This window comes from Muscardinus avellanarius, assembly GCF_963383645.1.
Source record: "Muscardinus avellanarius genome assembly, chromosome: 3".
Classification (NCBI taxonomy): Eukaryota; Metazoa; Chordata; class Mammalia; order Rodentia; family Gliridae; genus Muscardinus; species Muscardinus avellanarius.
The window spans coordinates 31,370,587-31,392,542 of record NC_137788.1 but is presented as its reverse complement, the minus strand read 5'-3'; the positions used below and the strand labels follow the sequence as shown (position 1 = coordinate 31,392,542).

Sequence of the window (21,956 nt, the reverse complement as noted above, 5' to 3'; positions counted from 1 at the left end):
ACTTTGCTCTGTATTAGGCGTGAGGACTGAGGTAACTTCGTTCATTCGACTTTTAACAATTGCTACCCGAGCTCTTGATCATAAGAATATTTATCTCCCTTCATAAGAAAAAGGTAGATTTATTAATTCATGAAATGACGTTATGGTAAAATTAACACTACATTGTTCCTCTTGCAGGTGAAAGACCCTTCTTCTGCCCCAGTAATGGCTGTGAGAAAACGTTCAGCACTCAGTACAGTCTCAAAAGTCACATGAAAGGTCACGATAACAAAGGCCACGCGTATAGTGCGCTCGCACAACACAGCGGATCGGAGGTGCGCAGTGTTCTTGTCTCTCGTTTCCATCTGACACCACGGAAGAGCAGTTGTTTATGTCTCATAGAAAAGGTTAAGATGTCCTCTCTGTATATCTGAGGGCGAGAGGAAATCAGGGTCAAGATGTGCGACTTTGTAATAGGATGGTGGATCAGAAAATTCACCGGGCTCCCTGTGCTTTAGCTGTGCCTCGTGTCCATCAGGTGTAGGGAGAGGCGCTCCCAGAGTGGCTTGCAGAGGTCAGCCAGGTGCTCTAAGGAGCGGCATTTGCCCACCCGTGCCTAGACAGTGACAGTCTGTGCTTGAGTTTGGGACACAAATCAATGTTGCTTCACACATCCACTGACCTGTCCCTGAGCCAAGCAGAGTCTGGAGGGTCCTTGCCCTTTGAACTCTCTGTAAACAAAAGGTTTGAGAGCCTCTGGCTTAAGATTCAGACCTCTATAGAGTTTTAGGCAGTTTTGTTTTCTTTACTAAGCCCCCCCATATTCCTTTTTATTTATTTATTTATTTTTTGGTGGTACTAGGGGTGGAACCCAGGAGCATTCTATCCCTGGGCTACACTCCCAGACCTGTTTTTATACTTTATTTGGAAACAGGGTCTCACTAAGTTGCTTCGTGCCTCACTAAGTAGCTGAGGCTGGCTTTGAACCTGAGATCCTCCTGCCTCAGCCTCCCAAGTGCTGGGATTACAAGCGTAATTACAGACATCGGCCACCATGCCGGGCACCCCTCTATATTTCCTGCTCTCTTACAGCTCCTTTCCAGAAAGATTGTGGATTAATATACTATTGTAGCCGGGCATGGTGGCCCATGTCTGTATTCCCAGTACTTGGGAGACTAAGAAAGGAGGATTGCAGGTTTGAGGACAGCCTCAGCAACTTACTGAGACCCTGTTTCAAAACAAAAAAATAAAATGGGCTGGGGGATGTAGCTCAGAGGAAAATGATTCTGGGTTCATGGCTCAGTACCACAAAAAAAAAAAAAAAAAAAAAGAAAGAAAGAAAGGAAGAAAGAAAGAAAGAACGAACGAACTGGGCATGGTGGAGCACACTTGTAATGTCAATACTTGGAAAGCTGAGACAGGAGGATCGCAGGTTCAAAGACAACCTCAGCAAGTAGTGAGACTCTCATCAACCTATAAGACCCTGTTTTCAAATAAAAAATAAAATAGGGCTGGGGGTGTAGCTCAGAGGTAGAATGCCCTGAGTTCAATCCTCAGCACAAGGAAGGAAGGAAGCAAGCAAGCAAGCTGATAGAGCAGTCTGTCAGCTGTACCTTGAGAACAGGTCTAAAATCTGATCATTTCTTGTGTTACTTTATTCAGTCCACTTTTTTGTGTGTGAATTATTCCAGTAACCAGCTAAATGGTCTTCTTAGCACACGCTCCACTTACCACACCCTCATCTTCTCCAGAGCCTGTTCCTTCCTCATGGAGGCAGATCTGCTCTGGCCCCAGGCTTTACCTGACAGTGTCCCACGTCGGCCTCTCCAGTCTGGCGTCCCCTGAATTCCAGACTTGCATGGTCACAGATCCCCTTTGGGAGAATGAGAGTTTTTTGCTTTTATTTATTTTGTTGTTGTTGTTGTTGTTGTTGTTGTTGTTGTTTTGTGGTACTGGGGATCAGACCCAGGGGTGTTCTACCATGGAGCAACATTTCCAACCCTTTTTTTTTTTTTTTTAATTTTGATGTAGAGTCTCGCTAAGTTGCTATGGCTGGCCTCCAACCTGCAGTTCTTCTGTCTCAGCCTCCCAAGTACAGTAATTATGGGTATTTGCCACTACACCCAGCTCAGCCCTTTTTATTTTATATTTTGAGACAAAGTTTTCCCAAATTGCCAATGCTGGCCTCAAACTTGTGATCTTCCTGCCTCGGCCTCCTGAGTAGCTGAGATTACAAGTGTGTACCACTGTACCTAGCAGTGATGAGGTTTTTTGGGTTTTTTTGTTTGTTTGTTTTTAGTGGTACTGGGGATGGAGCCCAGGAGCATTCTATCTCCAAGCTATGCCCCAGCCCTATTTTATATTTTTTATTTTGAAACAGAGTCTCACTGAGTTGCAAAGGGCCTCACTAAGTACCTGAGGCTGGCCGGGAACCACGATCCTCCTGTCTCAGCCTCCGGGATGCTGGGATCACACGCGTGTACCACCACGCCCGGCTTAGTAATGAGGTTTTGAAAACATGTGGCATGGTTTTTATTTTGGGAGAGACAGCACATACTCTAATTCTGTGGTTTCCAGTTTTTAAACAAAGACTCTCCCTCTCTTCTTTTCGGTACTGGGGATCAAAACCAGAGCTTTGCACATAGCTAGGCAAGCACTGTACCACTTAGTACATCCCCAGCCCAAGGGTCCCTTTAAAAGGACTCCCCCTCCACCTCAGCTTTTATAATATTAATACCTAATATTTGTAGAATGTTAAATATGTGCCAAGCAATGTGCTGAGTTCTCGCTCACAAGAACTCTGTACAATTGGGAGTTTTTAATCTCTATATTACTGATGAAAAAACTCAAGCCAATGACTGAGACAGGAGAATGGCAGCTTCGAAGGCAGCAGTGCACAGTAACTTAGCAAGACCCTGTTTCAAAATAAAGAAGAAAAAGAGCTGAGCTGAGTGTGGTGGCACACGCTTGTAATCCTAGTACTTGGGAGGCTGAGACAGGAGGATTGCAGGTTCACGGACAGCCTCAGCTACTTAGGCCCTCTGCAACTTAGTGAGACCCTGTTTTAAAATAAAATAATAAGAAATAGGGCTGGGGGTGTAGCTTGGAAGTAGAACACCCCTGGGTTAAATCCCTAGTAATGCAAAAATAAATAAATAAATAAATAAATAAATAAATAAATAAATAAATAGGGCTGGGGATGTAAATCAGAGGCAGAATGTCCCTGGGTTCAATCCCCAGTGTCTGTCTGTCTGTCTGTCTGTCTCTCTGTCTCTCTCTCTCTCTCTCTCTCTCTCTCTCTCACACACACACACACAAACACACACACACACACAAACACACACACACACACATACACACACACACACACTGGAGCCAAGGATAAATTAAATAATTTGCCTAAGTATCCAGAGCTTATAATTAGTCTAATTTAAATTAGTTAGACAATGTGCTTCCAGAGCCTGGTTCTTAACTCCTGTTTCTTAAGAGACAGGGAAGCATTAGTTGTGAAGGTAGCCTCTAGAGCTCAACTCGCTGAATTCAAATCCTACTTCTAGGCTGGGCGTAGTAGCACATGCTTGTAATCCCAGTACCTGGGAGGCTGAGGCAAGAGGATCGCAGGTGTGGGCCAGCCTCAGCAACTTAGGCCCTTTGCAACTTAGTGAGACCCTATTTCAAAATTAAAAAATAAAATAAAATAGGGCTGAGAGTGTAGCTCAGAGATAGAATGCTCCTGCATTCAATTTCTAGTACAAACACACACACACACACATACACACACACATCTGGGATCTATGGCTAATCACACAACCTTGGGCAAATGACTTCTTTGTGCCTCAGTTTCTTCACTTGTGAGAAACATAAAAATACTGAGTTTCTGCGAAGCTGCATTATTAAGTCATAATCAGCTTTCCCATTTTTGTAACAATCCATGGATAATTGAACCGCCAGGAACCTCAGCGCAGCAGTCTCCCCGCGCTGGGCTGTCTCCCTGAAGCCCCTCCCTGCCCCGTGGAGGGAGGCGCCTCGCGTCAGCACCACGTCCATCTCTATCAGCTTGGGGTCCCGCGTGCTGTCTGCAGGCTGGGTTTCTCCCTCAACTCCAGACTTGCACATCGCACCACCTACTCGACACCTCCACCCAGATAATGTCTACTCTTCTAAAACTTAACACGTCCAAACCTGTTCCTCCTGCGCCCTTCCCATCTTAGTGAGTGGCCACTAAGTTGCTAGCGGCAGAAGCCAAAAATCTTAGTCACTCCTGACTCCATTGTTTTCCCTCATACCCCACATTCGCCAGCAAAAAAGCCCACTCCTTGGGCCGGGCGTGGTGGCGCACGGTTGTAATCCCCGCGCTTGGGAGGCGGAGACAGGAGGATCGCGCAGGTTCAAAGCCAGCCGCGCTGGCTTAAGAGGCCCTGTTTCCACATAAAAAGTATAAAATAGGTCTGGGAGTGTAGCCCAGAGGTAGAAGGGCTTCCAGGAACCCCAGTACCAAAAATAAATAAATAAATAATATAAAATATAGAAAAATAGGGCTGGAGGTGTCACTCAGAGGTAGAATGCCCCTGGCTTCCACCCTCAGTACCTAAAACAAAAACCAAAAAGCCCACTCCTGCCTCCAGGCTGAGCTTGCTGTACCCTCTGCTCGGAACATTTCCCTCAGATGCACGCTTGTCCTATGGCCTCTTTTCTTCAGTCTCCCCTCAAATGCCACTTATCTGAGAGGCTTTCCTAACTAATAAAAGAACAACTCCTACCCCAGCTTTCCTTCTTCCTCTTATTCTCCATGGCACTTACCATCTTGCTGTATGCTTATTTATTTATTTTTCTTCATTAGAATATAAGCTCTGTAGGGCCAAGCTTATACTCAATTTTGTTTATTATCATGTCTCTGGACTAGAACAGTGCCTAATACATAGTAGATACTCAGTGAATACAGTAGGAGTTAATACAGTAGTACCCCTCTCACCCACAGAAACATGTTCCAAGCTTCCCAGCAGATGCCCCAAACTGCAGATAGCACTGAACCCTGTATATACTAACTTATTTCCCATACTTACATACCTGTGCAAAAGTTTAATTTGCAAATTGGTCACAGTCAAAGAGTGACAACGATAATAAAAGTGAACAATTATAACAACATGCTGTAATAAAATGGTCAGCATCACTTGTGCTTTGGGGCCGTTATTAAGTACAGTAAGGATTACTTGCGGCCTGGACCAGGGAGTGGAACTGGAGGGCACGAGGTTTCATCGCACTGCTCAGGCTGCTGTGCAGTTTAAAACTTAGAAATGGTTTACTTCCGACATTCAATATTCTTAGACCACAGTTATCCCTGAAAGCTATGGAAAGCAGACCGTGGATGGGGGCTTGCTCATTTGTCAAACGTGTGCACAACTAACTGGGCGTATCTGACTTACTTAAAGTAATATGTAGGGTTCCAAACTATAGTTTCTGAAATGTGATGACATTCTAGGAAGCCAGAGTTCAGGGTCTGCCCGAGCAGCAGAATTTGAAGAGTTAGTCCTCAGTACCGCTCGGAGAAAGGAGCCCTGGGTGCCCGAGCTGGAGAAGTGGCAGAGTGGAGGGAGCGCTGGCTCTTCAGCCCAGGCACGGGCTTCACCGCCCTGTGAGCTAGCTCTGTGTGCAGGACATCACACCCGATGTCACGGCATCAGTCTCCTCCTATGTCAAAGGGGGTATGGAATAATATTTCTAAGGCTTATATGGATAGCAAAGGAGTCATGCAAAATCACTTTGTAAGTGATGAGACCAATCAGGCAAATATTATTAATTTTATATTATTAAAGTTTTTGTTACTCTGAACCTGAGTCATAAGATAAATTTAAAACTCTTTATTAACCATCTTTAAGTCATGTAAGAGGTTCTTCTAAGAATATAGAGATTTTATTTTTGTGTGTGGTACTGGGGATGTAACCCAGAGGCATTCTTCCTCCAGACAACATCCCAGCCCCGTTTTGGTTTTGGTTTGGAAACAGTCTCACTAGGTTGATGAGTCTCACTACTTGCTGAGGCTGTCCTTGAACCTGCGATCTTCCTGTCTCAGCATCCCAAGTACTGGGATTACGGGCAGGTACCATGACTGGCTGAATATGGAGATTTTTTTTTTTTTTTTTCCGGTACTGGGAATGGAAGCCAGGGGCATTCTACCTTCTAGCTACACCCCCAGCCCTATTTTTTTATTCTTTATTTTGAAACAAGGTCTCACTGAGTTGCAAAGGGCCTCACTAAGATTCTGAGGCTGTCCGTGAACCACAGTCCTCCTGTCTCAGCCTCTAAAATGCTGGGATTAAAATCATGAGTCAACACGCCTGCCTGGAGATTTTTAAAAACAAAATAATCTACTCAGTCCTGTCTCTGGATGGTCTATATTTCTTCACATAACACATACAGACATTTGGAACAGAAAGGACTTTGTAACAAGTATTTTATTACATAATGTACTACTGTGAATTCCAATTTTTTTTATTGGTGCATTGTGTTTATACATCATGGTGAAGCAGAAAACGTGTGTAGACGTAAATGCACACGTCACCCAGCTGGCCCCACCCACCCCTACCCACCCGCCCTCCCATGCTCGGCTTAGTGTAGACATAAATGCACACAGCACCCAGCCAGCCCCACCCACTCCCTCCCCACCCCTCCCTCTCATGCTCTGCTTAGGGGTTGGCTATGATATGAATTAGTACATTTTGCACTTTAAAGAGTTTCCCTCTCCCCCCTCCCATCCCCCTGTTAGGTCGCCTTATTTGCTCCTCTATAGGATTTCCTTTTCACCTGGAGTTCCTCCTATGACCCCTTTCACCCTAGCTTTCACATATTAGGGAAAGCATTCAATTCCTTACTTTTTGTGACTGACTAATCTCGCTTAGCATAACGTCCTCAAGATCCATCCATTTCCCTGTATATGCTGCAATTGTTTTTTTTTTTTTTTTAATGGCTGAGTAAAATTCCATTGTGTACATATCCCACAGTTCTGTAATCCATTCATCCGTTGATGTACATCTTGGCTGGTTCCATAGTTTGGCTATGGTGAATTGTGCAGCTATGAACATAGATACACATGCATTAGTTTGGTAGTTTGGTTTCCTTTCTTTTGGGTAGATACCCAGAAGTGGTATTGCTGGATCAAATGGTAGATTTGTTCCCATTCTTCTGAGGATCCTCCATACTGTTTTCCAAAGTGGTTGCACTAATTTGCAATCCCACCAACAATGTTTTAGAGTTCCCACTTCTCCACATCCTCGCCAGCATCTGTTGTTGTTTGTGTTTTGAATGGTTGCCATTCTAGTTGGGGTTAGGTGAAATCTCAGGGTGGTTTTGATTTGCATCTCTCTGATTGCCAATGATGCTGAGCATTTTTTCATGCATTTATTGGCCATTGAATTTCTTCTTTTGTGAAGTGTCTATTTAGTTCGCTTGCCCGTTTTTTTTATTGGATTTTTTTTTTTAGTGTTGTTAATTCTGATTTTTGTTACTTAATTTGAATTTTTTCTCTTTCACAGGATACAAATCACTCACTTTATCTGAGTGACTTGTGCCTTCTGTCCACAGATTCTGAATTACAAGAAAATTCCAATACAGTAAGTATACCTGAGTTATGGATGCTAAAAAAAAAAGTAGATGTAAGAATTGAGCACTCTCCTTTGTTGGGAAGCTGGAGGAAGGCCAGTCTGAAGTCTTCTGGGGTAGTGTTTAATCACTGACCATTGAGGATGTCTTTTTCTTCTCCTGATAAGAGCTCTATTTGGAGAGGTTCTTTGCTGCCGACTTTTGACCCAGCTCACTCACTCCTTAGCCTCTTGATCCTAGAAAGCTAGCTTCTCTTTTTGTTCATTTAGCAGGTATGTACTGAGTACTGCTTTATCAGGCACTGTGATAGTACTGAGCCTAGAGGGGTCACAAAAAAGATACTATTTCTCCTTGAGGAGCTTAGTCTGCTACTCTAATATATAACCAGAACTTTAGTTTCTGCATTTTCTTAAACCTTGCCTGTCTGACCAGACAATAGTATGTGCTTTTTGGAGTGTGTGTGTGTGTGTGTGTGTGTGTGTGTGTGTGTGTCATGTGTTGGGGATGGAACCGAGGGGCATTTCTTTTCTACAGCGCTATTTTATTCTTTATTTTGAAACAGGGCCTCACCAAGTTTCAGAGGGCCTTGCTGATGTGCAAGCTGGCCACAGACCTCATGTCTCGGCCTCCCAAGCCCTGGCGCCTGCGCCACCACATCCAGCTCTTAGAACCTTCTCCACAGGCCTCCACTGCAGGACAAACCCATTCTCTCTTGATCTGATTGCTTTGATTCACACCAATAGGAAATTTTCTTGATATTCTTCTGGCTCCATGACAATACTTACAAGTACTGCATTGAGTCTGAATTTATGCAGGTTTTTTTTTACATAGAATCTGAGCATTTTTTCTGTGTTGCCAACACTAATTTTGAGTTTGATATTTTAATAATCTACTTATTTATTTATTTTTTGCGGTACTGGGGATGGAACTTGGGGGCATTGTACCACCAAGGTACACCCCAAGTCCTGTATTTTATTCTTTATTTTGAAATAGGGTCTCACTCGGTTGCAAAGGGCCTCACTAAGTAGCTGAGTCTGTCTTTGAACCACAATCCTCCAGTCTCAGCCTCCCAAATGCTGGGCTTACAAGTGTGCTCCACCACGCCTGGCTTAAGTTTTATTTTTCCCGGTAATAAATCTGGCTTAAGCCAGGTATGTGATACATGCTTGTAATACCAGTACTTGGGAAGCTGAGACAGGAGGATCACAGGTTTGAGGCCAGTGTGAACAATTTAGCAAGACTCTCAACTTAGTTGAGACCCTTTTTCTTTTTTTCTCTTTTTTTTCTCTTTTCTTTCTTTTTTGTGGAACTTGGGATGAAACCCAGAGGCTTTCTACCTATGGGCCAAACTCCTAGACCTATTTTATGTTTTATTTGGAAAAAGGGTCTCACTAAGTTGCCGAGAGCCTCACTAAGTAACTGAGGCTAGCTTTGAACCTGTCTCAGCCTCTCAAGTGTGGGGATTAGAAGCATGTGCCACCACGCCCCACCTAAAGACCCTTTTTCATAATAAAAAATAAAAATGGCCGGATGTGGTGGTGCATGCTTATAATCCCAGTACTTGGGAGGCTGAGACAGGAGGATCCAGGTTTGCAGACAGCCTCAGCTACCATTTAAGTGAGGCCCTTTGCAACTCAGTAAGACCCTGTTTCATAATAAAGAATAAAAAATAGGGCTGGGACATAGCTCGGAGGTGGAATGCCCCTGGGTTCTACCCCAGTACTGCCAAAATAAATAAATAAATAAATAAAAATAAAAAATAAAAATGCCTGGAGGTATAGCTCAGGGTCAGAATATAGAATGGCCCTGGGTTCAAGGGTTCAGTACCCAATACTATACATACATACATGGCTTAATCCAAGCTTTTCCATCACTATATATATAAAATGCATAAATCCACTCAAAAGCATTTAAATAGAAACTGAATGATTATGCTGTAGTATAATAAAAGTATTTCTTAAACTGTGGGCTGTGGAGTCAACTACAGCACTTCTAAAACTGTAGGTTCTTAGGTGGACATGGTGGTGTGTGTGTCTTTAGCCCTAGCTACTTGGGAGGCTGAAACAGGAGAATCATTGGAGCCCAGGAGTTTGAGGCCAACTTGGACACCATAGTAAGAGTGTAGTTTTTGTGGTACTGGGGATGGAACCCAGGGGCATTCTACCTCCGAGCTACACCCCAGCCCTATTTTTTATTCTTTATTTTGAAACAGGGTCTCACTGAGTTGCAAAGGGCCTCACTAAGTAGCTGAGCCTGTCTATGAACCGCGGTCCTCCCATCTCAGCCTCTCAAATGCTGGGATTACAAGTGTGTGCTGCTTTTTAGGTGTGTGTATGTGGTGCTGGGGATTAAAAACAGGGGCATTCTACCTCTGAACTACATCTTCAGCCTTTTTTTTTTTCTTTTTCTTTTTTTTTTTTTTGCAGTCTGGGGATGGAACCCAGAGGCATTTGACCTCCGAGCTACACCCCCTGGCCAATTTTTTAATTTTTATTATTTATTTATTTATTTATTTATTTTTGGGTCTGGGGATGGAACGTAGGGGCATTTGACCTCCGAGCCATACCCCCTTCCCTATTTTTTTTTTTTTATTCTTTATTTTGAAACAGGGTCTCACTAAGTTGCCCAGGGCCTCACTAAGTAGCTGAGGCTGTCTGCGAACCGCGATCCTCCGGTTTCAGCCTCCCGAATGCTGGGATTACAAGCGTGAGCCACCACGCCCGGCCAATTTTTTTATTCTTTATTTTGAAACAGGGTCTCACTGAGTTGTAAAGGGCCTCACTAAGTAGCTGAGGCTGTCTGCGAACCGCGATCCTCCAGTCTCAGCCTACCAAATGCTGGGATTACAAGCGTGCGCCACCATGCCCAGCTTTTCTTTTTTTGGGATTTTTTTTTTTTTTTTTTTTTTTTTTGGAAAAAGGGTCTCACTAAATTGCTGAGGCTGCAGACTTGCTGTCCCCTGTCAGCCTCCTAGGTGTTGGGCTATAGGTGCACACCGCCACACGCAGCAACCTTGCTGAGTCGATATGTTTGGAAGTGTCACTTGAAACTGCATTTTTATATAAGCACCCCAAGGCCTAGGCTCTCCTTCTAGTAATGGCTGACTTGCTTTTGTAAAACTAAACTTCCCGTAGAAAACAACTATAAACACTGGACGAGATATAAGAGGAAGTATATGAAAACAGTGGCTAGAAACTAATAGCAAATTTAGTGCAATATTCTCAGCTACCCAGGAGGATGAGACAGGAGGATCAAAACTTTGTGAGCCAGCCTGGGCAGTTTAGTAAGGCCTGTCTCAAACAATAAAAAGGGCTGGTTATATAGCTGATGGGTAGAGTACCTGGGTTCAATCCTTATACTAAAAATGTTTTTAAAAATTTTTTTAATGTGAAAAAAGGAAGGGGAACCTCTTATGCCACAATTTACATTACCAAGAGAATAGCCTTGACCAGGCTCAGTGGTACATGCCTGTAATTCCTGTCCTTGTGAGGCTAAGATGCGAGGATTGCAGTATAAGACCAGCATGTAGTAGTCAGACCTTGTTCCAAAATAAAAAGGCCCGGGGATGTAGTTCAGAAGTAGAACGCAGCTGGGTTCAATCCCCAGGACCACAAGATAAAAAGGAAGCCGGGCGTGGTGGCGCACGCTTGTAATACCCGCCCTTGGGAGGCGGAGACAGGAGGATCGCACTGGTTCAAAGCCAGCCACGCTGGCTTAAGAGACCGTTTCCAAATAAAAATATAAAAATAGGTCTGGGAGTGTAGCCCGGAGGTAGAAGGGCTTCCAGGAACCCCAGTACCACCAAAAATAAAAAAATAAAAAGGAAAGAGAGAAAGGCCTATTCCTTGAGTACTACCTTATGCCCCTGGTGAGTTTGTTTTTAGTCTTTCAAACTAAGGCCACAATTCCTTGAGCAGTGGGATTCATTTTGCTTTGTTTTTTTTTAAAAATTGGGACTTGTTAAGCCGGGCATGGTGGCACACGCTTGTAATCCCAGCGCTTAGGAGGCTGAGACAGGAGGATCACACAGGTTCGAAGCCAGCCTCAGCTACTTAGTAAAGCTCCCAGCAACTTAGTGAGACCCTGTTTCCAAATAAAGTATGAAATAGGTCTGGGAGTATAGCCCAGAGGTAGAAAAGCCCCTGAGTTCCACCCTCAGTACCACAAAAAAAAAAAAAAAAAAAATTAGGTCGTGTTAAGTAAAATAATTGATTTGTGTGAGATGATCATTTTGGTTCTTTGTGTATGTGTGTGGGGGTGGGTGGGTGGTACTGGGGATGTAACCCAGGGGCATTCTACCTCTGAGCTACACTCCTAGCCCCTATTTTTTATTCTTTTTTTTTTTTTTTTGCAAGTCTGGGAATGGAACCCAGGGGCTACACCCCCTGCCCTGTTTTATCTTCTTTATTTTGAAATGGTCTCACTAAGTTGCGAGGGCCTCACTAAGTAGCTGAGGCTGTCCGTGAACCATGATCCTCCTGTCTCAGCCTCCTAAATGCTGGGATTACAAGTGTGCGCCACTACGCCCAGCTTCATTTTATGGTTTCTGAGCTGCCATGTGTATGTGTATCTTAGATATGAATTTGGTTCACCCGAGCTTTTGTTAAGGGGGTTGGAGCCTCTGGGATGGCCCACTGGGTGTCCTGATTGCTGAGCTCTGGGAGCCCTCTGGTCCCCGCAGCTCCCAGGCTTCTTCCCGCTCTATGCTCTTTGTCCAGCACCCGAAGGTTCTATCTGTTCTGTCTCCTGTACACTCAGAAGCCATTTCTACTGACTCTGCCCCAGGGGTTTTGCATTAAAGCCTGGCAGTGACTTTAGCACTTTGCTTAAAAAAAAAAAAAAAACTTAATTGAAGTGCAGTATGCATAGATAAAGGGTCATCCAAACATACATCAGAAATGTACAGCTTGATGAATCCTCACAATTTATCACACCTATGTCAAGGAGTAGAGCAGTCCCAGCATTCCTGGGATCCTCTGGTTCTCGCAGCAGCCTATATCTCTCCCTAAGGAGAATCCCTGTCCTGGCTTCTACCAACTAAGATTATTTCTTCCTCTTTTTTGATAGTTGGAATCATACTTATTTTCATCTGGTACTTCTCATGCATGCAACATTATATTTAAGAACTTATTTAGTTGGGCTCAGTGGTGTACACCTGCTATCCCAGCTCTTCAGGAGGCTGAGGCAATAGGATCACAAGTTCAGGGCCAGCCTTGGCTTTTTTTTTTTTTTTAACCCAGAGGCTTTCTACCTCCAGGCTATACTCTCAGACCTTTTTTTTATATTTTATTTGGAAACAGGGTCTCACTAAGTTGCTGAAAGCCTCACTAAATAGCCCAGGCTGGCTTTGAACTCGTGCGATCCTCCTGTCTCGGCCTCCCAAGCGCGGGGATTGTAAGCGTGCGCCACCACGCCCGGCAAGCCTTGGCAATTTAGTGAGACCTGTCTCAAAAATAAAAAGCCAGTTGGGTATGGTGGTGCACATTTTTTTGTTGTTGGTGTTGTTTTAGTCTTGTTTTTTTTTTCCCCCCAAACAGGATCTCACTGAGTTGCAAAGGGCCTCGCTAAGTAGCTGAGGCTGTCTGCGAACCGAGATCCTCTGGCCTCCGCCTCCCAAATGCTGGGATTACAGGCTTGCACCACCATGCCCAGCTGGTGGTGCAAATTTTTAATCTTAGTACTTGAGAGGGTGAGACAGGATGAATCATAAGTTCAAAGCCAGGCTTGATAACTTAGTGAGGCTCTCAGCAAGCTAGTGAGACCCTGTTTCAAAAGTAAGAAATAAAATTGGCCTGGAGGAAAAGCTTGAAGGTTCAATTCCCAGTACCAAAAAAATAAAAATAAAAAGGGCTGGGAGTGTAACTTTCAGTGGTAAAGAGCATCTGGGTTTAATCTCTAGTACTGCAAAAAAAAAAAAAAAAAAGCATTCATATTGTTGCATATTTATATAGATTATTTTCTGGTCGTTGAATAGTGTTACCCTGAATGAAGATACCAACTGCTCTTTTTCCTCTTGGGCATTTGGGTGGTTTCTATAGTTTGGAGCCATTGTGAAGAGTGCAGCAGTAGCCGGGCGTGTTAGCGCACGCTTGTAATCCCAGTATTTGGGAGGCTGGGACCAGAGGATCTTGGTTCACAGACAGCCTCAGCTACTTAGTGAGGGCCTCCATAACTTAGTGAGACCCTGTTTCAAAATAAAGAATAAAAAGGGCAGGGGGTGTAGCTCGGAAGTTGGATGCCCCTGGGTTCCATCCCCAGACCCACCCACCCCCCAAAAAAAGAGTGCAGCAGTGAACATTGTAATAGGTATCTTTTTGAGGTATATAAGCCTATTTCTTCTCTCTTTCAAAGTTATGATATCATTGATAAATAGAGCCTATTCCCTTTTAATGGTTTTATTACTGACATATATATATATTTTTTTGATACTGGGGATTGAATTCAGGGGCATTTTTATTTTGAAGTAGGGTCTTACTAAGTTGCTGAGGGCCTAAGTTACTGAGACTGGCCTTGAAACTGTATCATTCTCCTGAGTACTAGGATTACAGGTATGCACCACCACACCTAGCTCTGATAATGATTTATAAATAGGTAGAACAAAATAATAACCATGAGGAAGTTATAAAGCTTACAGCTTAATGGTAGTTGTTAGCCCACTATTTTTGAACCTGGACTGCACATCATTATTGGGTTTTAAGACAGTGGTTTACAAAAATTTCAAATACATCAACAGAATAGAAAATAATCAGAGGACATTTCACTTAATAAGGGTAATCTCTGTTTCATAGACTTGTGTCTTAGTTATATGTGTGTGTGTGTGTGTGTGTGTGCACTCACATATATAATGAAGTACATACAACAAAGTATATATGTACATATGTATGTATATATGTAATCTTTGTCACAATGAAAAATTTGGAACACACTCTTGGCCCCTGAGTCTCAGTTTCCTTGGACTGGAAGTCCCGTGTAAGCTTCTGCCTTTAGCTCCCATTACACTGGCAACTTTGCGAGACTTTATGGATAAATAAATAATAAGCAGTTAAGTAAGAAAATAAATAAGGCTGGGGATGTATTTTTAGCTTTGTGGACCCCATAGTCTTTATTATTATTATTATTATTTTTTTTTTTTGGTGGTACTGGGGTTCCTGGAAGCCCTTCTATCTCTGGGCTACACTCCCAGACCTATTTTTACATTTTTCTATTTGGAAACAGGGTCTCCTATGCCAGCGCATGCGCCTGGCTTCGAACCTGCGCGATCCTCCTGTCTCTGCCTCCCAAGTGCGGGGATCACAAGCGTGCGCCACCACGCCCGGCTTGGACCCCATAGTCTTTGTTACGACTACTCAACTCTGCCGATGTATAATGAAACAACATAAATAATCTGTAAATGAATGAGTATGCCTGTGGTCCAGTAAAACTGTTTACAAAAGCAGGCGATCAACCTACGAGGGATAGCTTGCCAGCTGCTGAGGTCCCGGCTCTTCAGTGTCCAGGCCTTAGGGAAGTGCATGTCTCTTTGAAATAGGAAAAGGTAGAAACAAGAGACATATCGAAAGATCGTTCTAGTTCTGCTCCTTGAAACATGTTGTCTAGTGGTGAGGAATTGTCTCGGGCAGCAAGTCTCACATCTTTGTCTTTCTCTATCAGACACAGGGCCAGGACCTCAGCACAATTTCACCAGCAATCATTTTTGAATCAATGTTCCAGAATTCAGACGATACAGCAATTCAGGAAGACCCTCAGCAGACAGGTTTGTTCTGTAGACTCTTCCTTCTCACGTCTCAGCACCGGGAAAGGGAGTTTACAGCCTGTTGACATGCTGAATTATAGGCACAGTGAAATACTTCAGTTAGCTTAAGAGAAGCAGGCCTTCTGTGAAGGGCCTTTCAGTTCAGTGGAGTCTTTTCTGTGACTTCTTGGCCCCTCAAGAAGAGGATTATTTTTCTTGAATATCGCACCGACTTTAAAAAATGGGAGGAGCTGAGCCATGAGTGGTGATACCTGCCTTTAATCTTAGTACTAGAGAGGCTGGGGCAAAAGGATCACAGTTTCAGTAGGAGCCTCAGCAGTGTGGCAAGACCCACAACAATTTAGTGAGATACTGTTTCAAAACAAAAAGGGCTGGGGGTAGAACTCAGAGGCAGACACTTCTGGGTTCTGTCCTCAGTACCCCCCCCCCCCAGTGGGAAGAGCTGTGAGCTTTTCCCTCCTTCTGAAGTGATACCTTGTTCATGAGTGGGTAGGACCCACAAACCGGGCTTTGATGACTATTTGAATGGAAATCTGTTCATAAAGATGCAGAATAGTCACAGTATATTTACTAGTCATTTAAAAAAAAAAAAAGGATATGTAGTCTCTTTTCCAGAAAAGCTTTAGTATACACCCTTTAGTTGATAGACCTTTGTAGGTCATCACCTGTAGGAAGTGCAGTTGATAGTGAAACCTGGTACTTTGACCCAGAGATGCCACTAAATGAAAAGGGAAAGCTAGCCTGCTAGCACTGAAGGAATCGCCCGTCCTGGACCTGTGTGACCTTTGGTTGAGATCATAATGACTGTGTTTGTGAGGCTTGGGATATGCATATATGTTTCTATTTCTTTTTCTTGCCAGCTGCCTTGATTGAAAGTTTTAATGGTGATGCAGAGGCAGTCAGTGATGTTCCGCCACCTGCAGGAAATTCAGCATCTTTATCTCTTCCGCTTGTACTGCAGCCTGGCATCACCGAGCCACCCCAGCCTTTGCTACCAGCCTCAGCTCCGTCCGCTCCTCCGCCTGCCCCCTCCTTAGGACCTGGTTCCCAGCAAGCTGCGTTTGGCAGCCCCCCTGCTCTCTTACAACCTCCAGAAGTGCCTGTTCCTCACAGCACGCAGTTTGCTGCTAACCATCAAGAGTTTCTTCCGCACCCCCAGGCACCGCAGCCCATCGTACCGGGACTTTCCGTTGTTGCTGGGGCTTCTGCATCCACAGCAGCAGTGGCATCAGCTGTAACAGCACCAGCCCCACCACAAAGTACTACTGAGCCCCTGCCAGCCATGGTCCAGACTCTGCCCCTGGGTGCCAACTCTGTCCTAACTAATAATCCCACCATAACCATCACCCCAACTCCCAACACGGCTATCCTGCAGTCCAGCCTAGTCATGGGAGAACAGAACTTACAATGGATACTAAATGGTGCCACCAGCTCACCACAAAACCAAGAACAAATTGTAAGTATTATGTATAAACATACCCAGTGGGGCAAAGTGTGTGTATATATATGTATAAGTCACATGTTCATAGGCTTTTATTTCAAACAGGATAATGGCTAGCATATGCACCCCGAAACATAATTTTCCTTTGGAGTCATTACCTCCATAATTGAATGGTATAAACCCTAGGAATGCTATGGCCGGTACCTTTGATAAGGAGTCAGAAACAGCCTTTAGGTTTTCCTAGCAGTATACCCTTGAAAGAATATGCCAGCTGTAGTCTAATGACATCATATGGTACAGGAAAACAGCAAACTCTGGAGGCCCAGGAATAGTTCAGGAAAGCAGGTCATCCCCGAGACAGAGCCAGGGTGGTGTGGGGGGCTGGGGTGACCCAGCCAGCCAGAACCAGGCAGAACTGAGCAAGGCAGAGAAGTAATCTGTGCGCCCAGAACCCACTCTGGAGTCATTTTTTGTTTCCTTCTCCTCTCTTTTCTTCTCCTCTCCTCTCCTCTCCTTTCCTTTCTCTTTTCTTCTCTACTCTGTTCTGTTCTTCAATGTCGGGGAATGAAACCCAGGGCCTGTGCATGCTAGGCAAGTGCTCTGCCACGGAGCCACGTCCGCAGTCCCTCGTGGGGGGAGGGTTTGTGTTCATCTTCATAGTGGTAAGGATCGAACCCAAGGCCTCATGCATGCCAGGCAAGCGCTCTACCACCGAGCCATAGCCCCAGCTCCTTGGAACCATTTTCTAAGGAAGCATTTGCTTGTCCTGGTTCTGGAAACGACTTGGCCATTTATTTCAGTATCCTTCCAGGGCCTAGTGTATACCAGATTCCATGACAGGTGCTTTGAAAAGTATTTAGAAAAGTGAAAGACACAATTTCCTTTTCATAAAGACTTACATTCAGGTTAAAGATGCTAAGATGCCTCAAAAAAATTTAATGTTACCAGTAGATAAAGTGCCAAGTGACAGTAACAGTGATTTTTTAAAAATATCAGCATTTAGCTGGGCATGGTGGCACATGCCTATGATCCCAGTACTTGGGAGGCTGAGACAGGAAGCTCACAGGTTTGAGGACAACCTCAATAAGTAATGAGACTCTCATCAACCTAGTGAGACTCTGCTTCAAAATAAAAATAAAAAATAGGGCTGGGTATGTAACTCGGAGGTAGAATGTCCCCAGGTTCAACCCCCAGAACTACAATAAAATAAATAAAATACAGCCCTTATTTGTCAAGCCCTTACTATGTGTAAGGGCTTATGGTGCTAAGCCCTTTTTAGTTTCTTTCCTTTTTTTCTTATGGTACTGGGGATTGAACCCAGGAGCATTCTACCTCTGAGCTACTTTTATTTATTTATTTATTTATTTATTTATTTATTTATTTATTTATTTATTTATTTATTTTTGTGGTACTGAGGGGGTGGAACCCAGTGGCTTTTCTGCCTCTGGGCTACACCCCCAACCCTATTTTATAATTTATTTGAAAACAGGGTCTCACTAAGTTGCTGAGAGCCTCACTAAGTAGCTGAGGCTGGCTTCGAACCTGTGTGATCCTCCTGTCTCAGCCTCCCAAGCGCGGGGATTACAAGTGTGCACCACCACGCCCCGTGAGCTACTTTTATTTTTTAATTTTGAGAAAGGGTCTCACTGGGTTGCTGAGGCTGGCTTTTGATCCTCAGTCCTCCTGTCGTTGTCTCCCAAGTACTGAGGTTATAGGTGTGCGTCACCACCGCCAGCTGCCACGTCTTTCATCTACTATCACAGTACATAGAGTGGCTTTGTGCTGCGCTGCGCTCCGCGTTACCTGCCCCTCCAGTCTCCTCCTTTGCCTGGCAGTCATTGCTCTTTTTCCTTCTATATATCCGTATCTCTGTGCCACACATTGTTTTAACTAAGAACTTTTTAACACATTACAACAATCCTAGGAGATAGTTGTGATTTTACCAGTGAAGAGAGCTGAGGTCCAGAGAGGTTAGTGACCGTGCCAAGGCTATACAACTCACTTTACATTGTGCTGCCAGATGAGGGATTAAGTCACTAAGGGGCTTGTTGGGTTGCCACGCAGATCAGGTGAGCCCTGAGATAAGGGTAGAAATTAGAGGAAAAGGTGATGGAGAGCCACACACGATGGTGCACGCCTGTAACCCCAGCTTGGAAGGCCGAGTCCCGAGGATCGCAGGTCCGAGGACAGCCTCGGCAAGTAGTGAGACTCTCAGCAACCTAGTGAGACCTTGTTTCAAAAAATAAAAATAGGGCCAGAGGTGTAGCTCAGGTGTAGCTAGAGGTGTACTGGCTTCAGTCCCCAGTAAACACACACACACACACACACACACACACACTCGGAGTAGGTAGAGAATTTGTGGTTAAATGTAAAGAAACTGAAAAGGTAAGTCAGGTGTAAATAGTTAGGAGCCCTCAGATTCTGAAATGGTGTGCCACCTATTTCTAGAGGAGCCTCGCTCCTTTCGAGATGGCCAGGGTCACTGGAAAGGCCTTTCCAGTGTTTTCACCCAACCTACCTCCATGAAGTTTTTATTTTTTCTGGGCCTGCCCCGGAGTTCTGCATGAAACAAGTCTCATTCTTTTTCCACATAATTAATTGTGTGTGTTTAAATATGGGTCTTGTCTCATTACTTTATAATTGCACCTCCTGTAACTTCGAAGCTTTCATGTCCTCCCCAACTCATCTTGAGGCACTTTTTTGTTAAGGGATAAATAATAAAGCCCCTTTAAGATGACTTGAAGAAAGCAGAAACCTGTTAGCCAGTTTAATAGGAAGCATACTACAGTGATAAAGCTGATGTTCTGGGCAGTTTACTGCCCCTTCAGTACAGTACAGATCACTGGTGTTTACTGAGTGCTCACCATGATCCAAGCCCTCTAATTGCATCATCCCTCTGCGTGTGTGTGCGCACGCGTGTGTGCGCGCGTGCACGTGTGCAGGGGTTTTCATTCTGGGGCGTTTTACCTCCAAGCTACCCCCTGTTCCTTTTTGAAACAGGGTCTCACTAGGTTGCTGAGAGTCTCACTGCATTGCTGAGGCTGGCCTTGAACCTAGGATCCTCCTGTCTCAGCCCCTTAAATACTGGCTGCATCATCTTTTTGAATCCTCACAGAGTTCTCTGAGAAAGTCTGTGGTTATCCATACTTTTATAGGAAACTGAGACTCAGACGTTCAGTCACTTGCCTGACACCAACAGCTAATAAGCGATAGAGTTGAGGTCTGAATAAAGTGTGGCCGAGCCCAGGGCCCACCCTGGGACTGCTCTGGCAGCGGACAGCACCGCCCAGGCCCCTTACAGGCTGTGTGGATGAGAGGGCCCTCCGCCTTCTTAATCCCTCCAAGAGGGAGAAATGAGCTGTCCTGCTTCCACAGAAGAATGGTGTGGGGCTGGCTAGCCTAGAGGGGAAGTTAGCCTGGGAGGCTTCAGGACCTTGGTTGTCACACACACGCACGCTGTGAGATGGACACGAATGTGCCCACAGGAGGCCAGCGTTGTAAGAGGAGCTGCACTAGACCTGCCACACTGGGCCACACTGAGCCGAGGAGTGTGAGTCCTAGGAGCCCCTGGGCTCCCTCTGGGGAGACATTGATGAGCTTAAGAAAAGCGAGCCCGGAGGCGTCTTTGAGCACACAAAACCGACTGCGTTAGGCAGCTGGGAGCCTGCCAGCTAGCGACAGTGTCGGCGGAAGGTCCAATGGGGCGTGTGACCTCGTGTCAGAGCGTAAACAGAGCACCACTCAGAGCAGAAGTCCCTGGGCACTGAGGCCTTCTGTCCTCTCGGGTGATCACTACAACTGGGAGGCTTCAGGACCTTGGATGCCTGCCACATTCAGACGGCTGTAAGTGTGATTTCTCTTTTTCCCCAGCAGCAAGCATCTAAAGTTGAGAAGGTGTTTTTTACCACTGCAGTACCAGTAGCCAGTAGTACAGGTATGTAATTCTGTTTAGCTTTAAAAGAAAGCCAATTCTCTGAGCCCCCTGATGCAGAATAAACTATTGCCGTACCCTCATTTTTAAAACTTTAAAAATTTTTAAACAGCCTCGATTAACTTCACATTGTCATTTTTACTAGAGTATTGCATGTTCTCACAACTCTGAAAGTTCTATATATCAGGTGTAAATTCCATGTTTAACATTCTTTATCTGGTAGAATTTCTTCCTCTTTCAGATACAGCTTGTAAATATAGCCAGAAAAAAATTTTTTTCTTGAATCACAGTTATTCCTAAAGAGGGCAGTTGTTAATTCACTGAACTCTTTTCTAATTACAGTAAGGAAGAAATAGCATCTGGGTCAAAGATTCGTGTAGAGCTGAAAGATCCTTTTATTTCAAATCATGTCTTGTGCAGATTAAGAAACTGGAACCCAAAAAAGATTAAATGACTTACCCAAGGTCATAAGCATGTGTGGGAAGGCCAGAGCAGTGGCTGATAGGCTGCCTCATGCCCACCCTGCTCACTGGTCTGTCTCCATTGAGACACACAGAGCCTAGCTGAACACACACACGCACGCACGCACGCACGCATGCATGCACACACACGCGCTGTGAGATGGACACGAATGTGCCCACAGGAGGCCAGCGTTGTAAGAGGAGCTGCACTAGACCTGCCACACTGGGCCACTCTGAGCCGAGGAGTGTGAGTCCTAGGAGCTCTGTCTAAGCAGGTTGTTGTCTCGTGGAGAGGTGCAGTAGCGCGGCACGTATGTGCCAGGCTATAGCTGAATCTTGAAAGATGAGCCTAAGTTCTCAAGGGAACAGTAGTTTCGGGGGAGGGGGTGTTGGGCAAAAGGAAGTGCCCAGAGGCATGGAGAAGGTGTCAGGAGAAGGGAGGCGGCCACTGTGGCTGGCATGGAGGTGCGGCAGAGAAGGATGGGTGCTGTGTGTGTCTCTAAGGAAGGAGGGCTTTGTCTTGAGGGACAGGGAGCATCATAGGCTTTTCCCCTGGTTTAGTATAAAGCAGAACAAAGCCCAGAGCACAGCACCCATCCTTTCTACCACCTCGGTCCTCGCCTCGTCTGTATGCCCTGCCCCTCGCCTCTACCCTCCGCTACTTGAAGAGCAGTCTCTCTCGCCTCTCTCGCAGGGAGCTCTGTCCAGCAGATTGGCCTCAGTGTTCCTGTGATCATCATCAAACAAGAGGAGGCATGTCAGTGTCAGTGCGCCTGCCGGGACTCTGCAAAGTAG

At 44.9% G+C, this 21,956-nt stretch overlaps 1 protein-coding gene across 1 annotated transcript in view; it reads left to right on the top strand.

Moving 5' to 3' along the window:
• Window positions 1-21,956, top strand: part of MTF1 (metal regulatory transcription factor 1) — a gene marked incomplete at both ends in the record, with an annotated part of 50,094 nt that extends 28,138 nt beyond the window's left edge. The window contains 6 exons of the mRNA XM_080691013.1: window positions 178-314; window positions 7,509-7,586; window positions 15,226-15,328; window positions 16,189-16,784; window positions 20,640-20,703; window positions 21,856-21,956. Of these exons, the coding sequence (XP_080547139.1) occupies window positions 178-314; window positions 7,509-7,586; window positions 15,226-15,328; window positions 16,189-16,784; window positions 20,640-20,703; window positions 21,856-21,956 (1,079 nt within the window). The remainder of the gene's footprint in view (window positions 1-177; window positions 315-7,508; window positions 7,587-15,225; window positions 15,329-16,188; window positions 16,785-20,639; window positions 20,704-21,855) is intronic.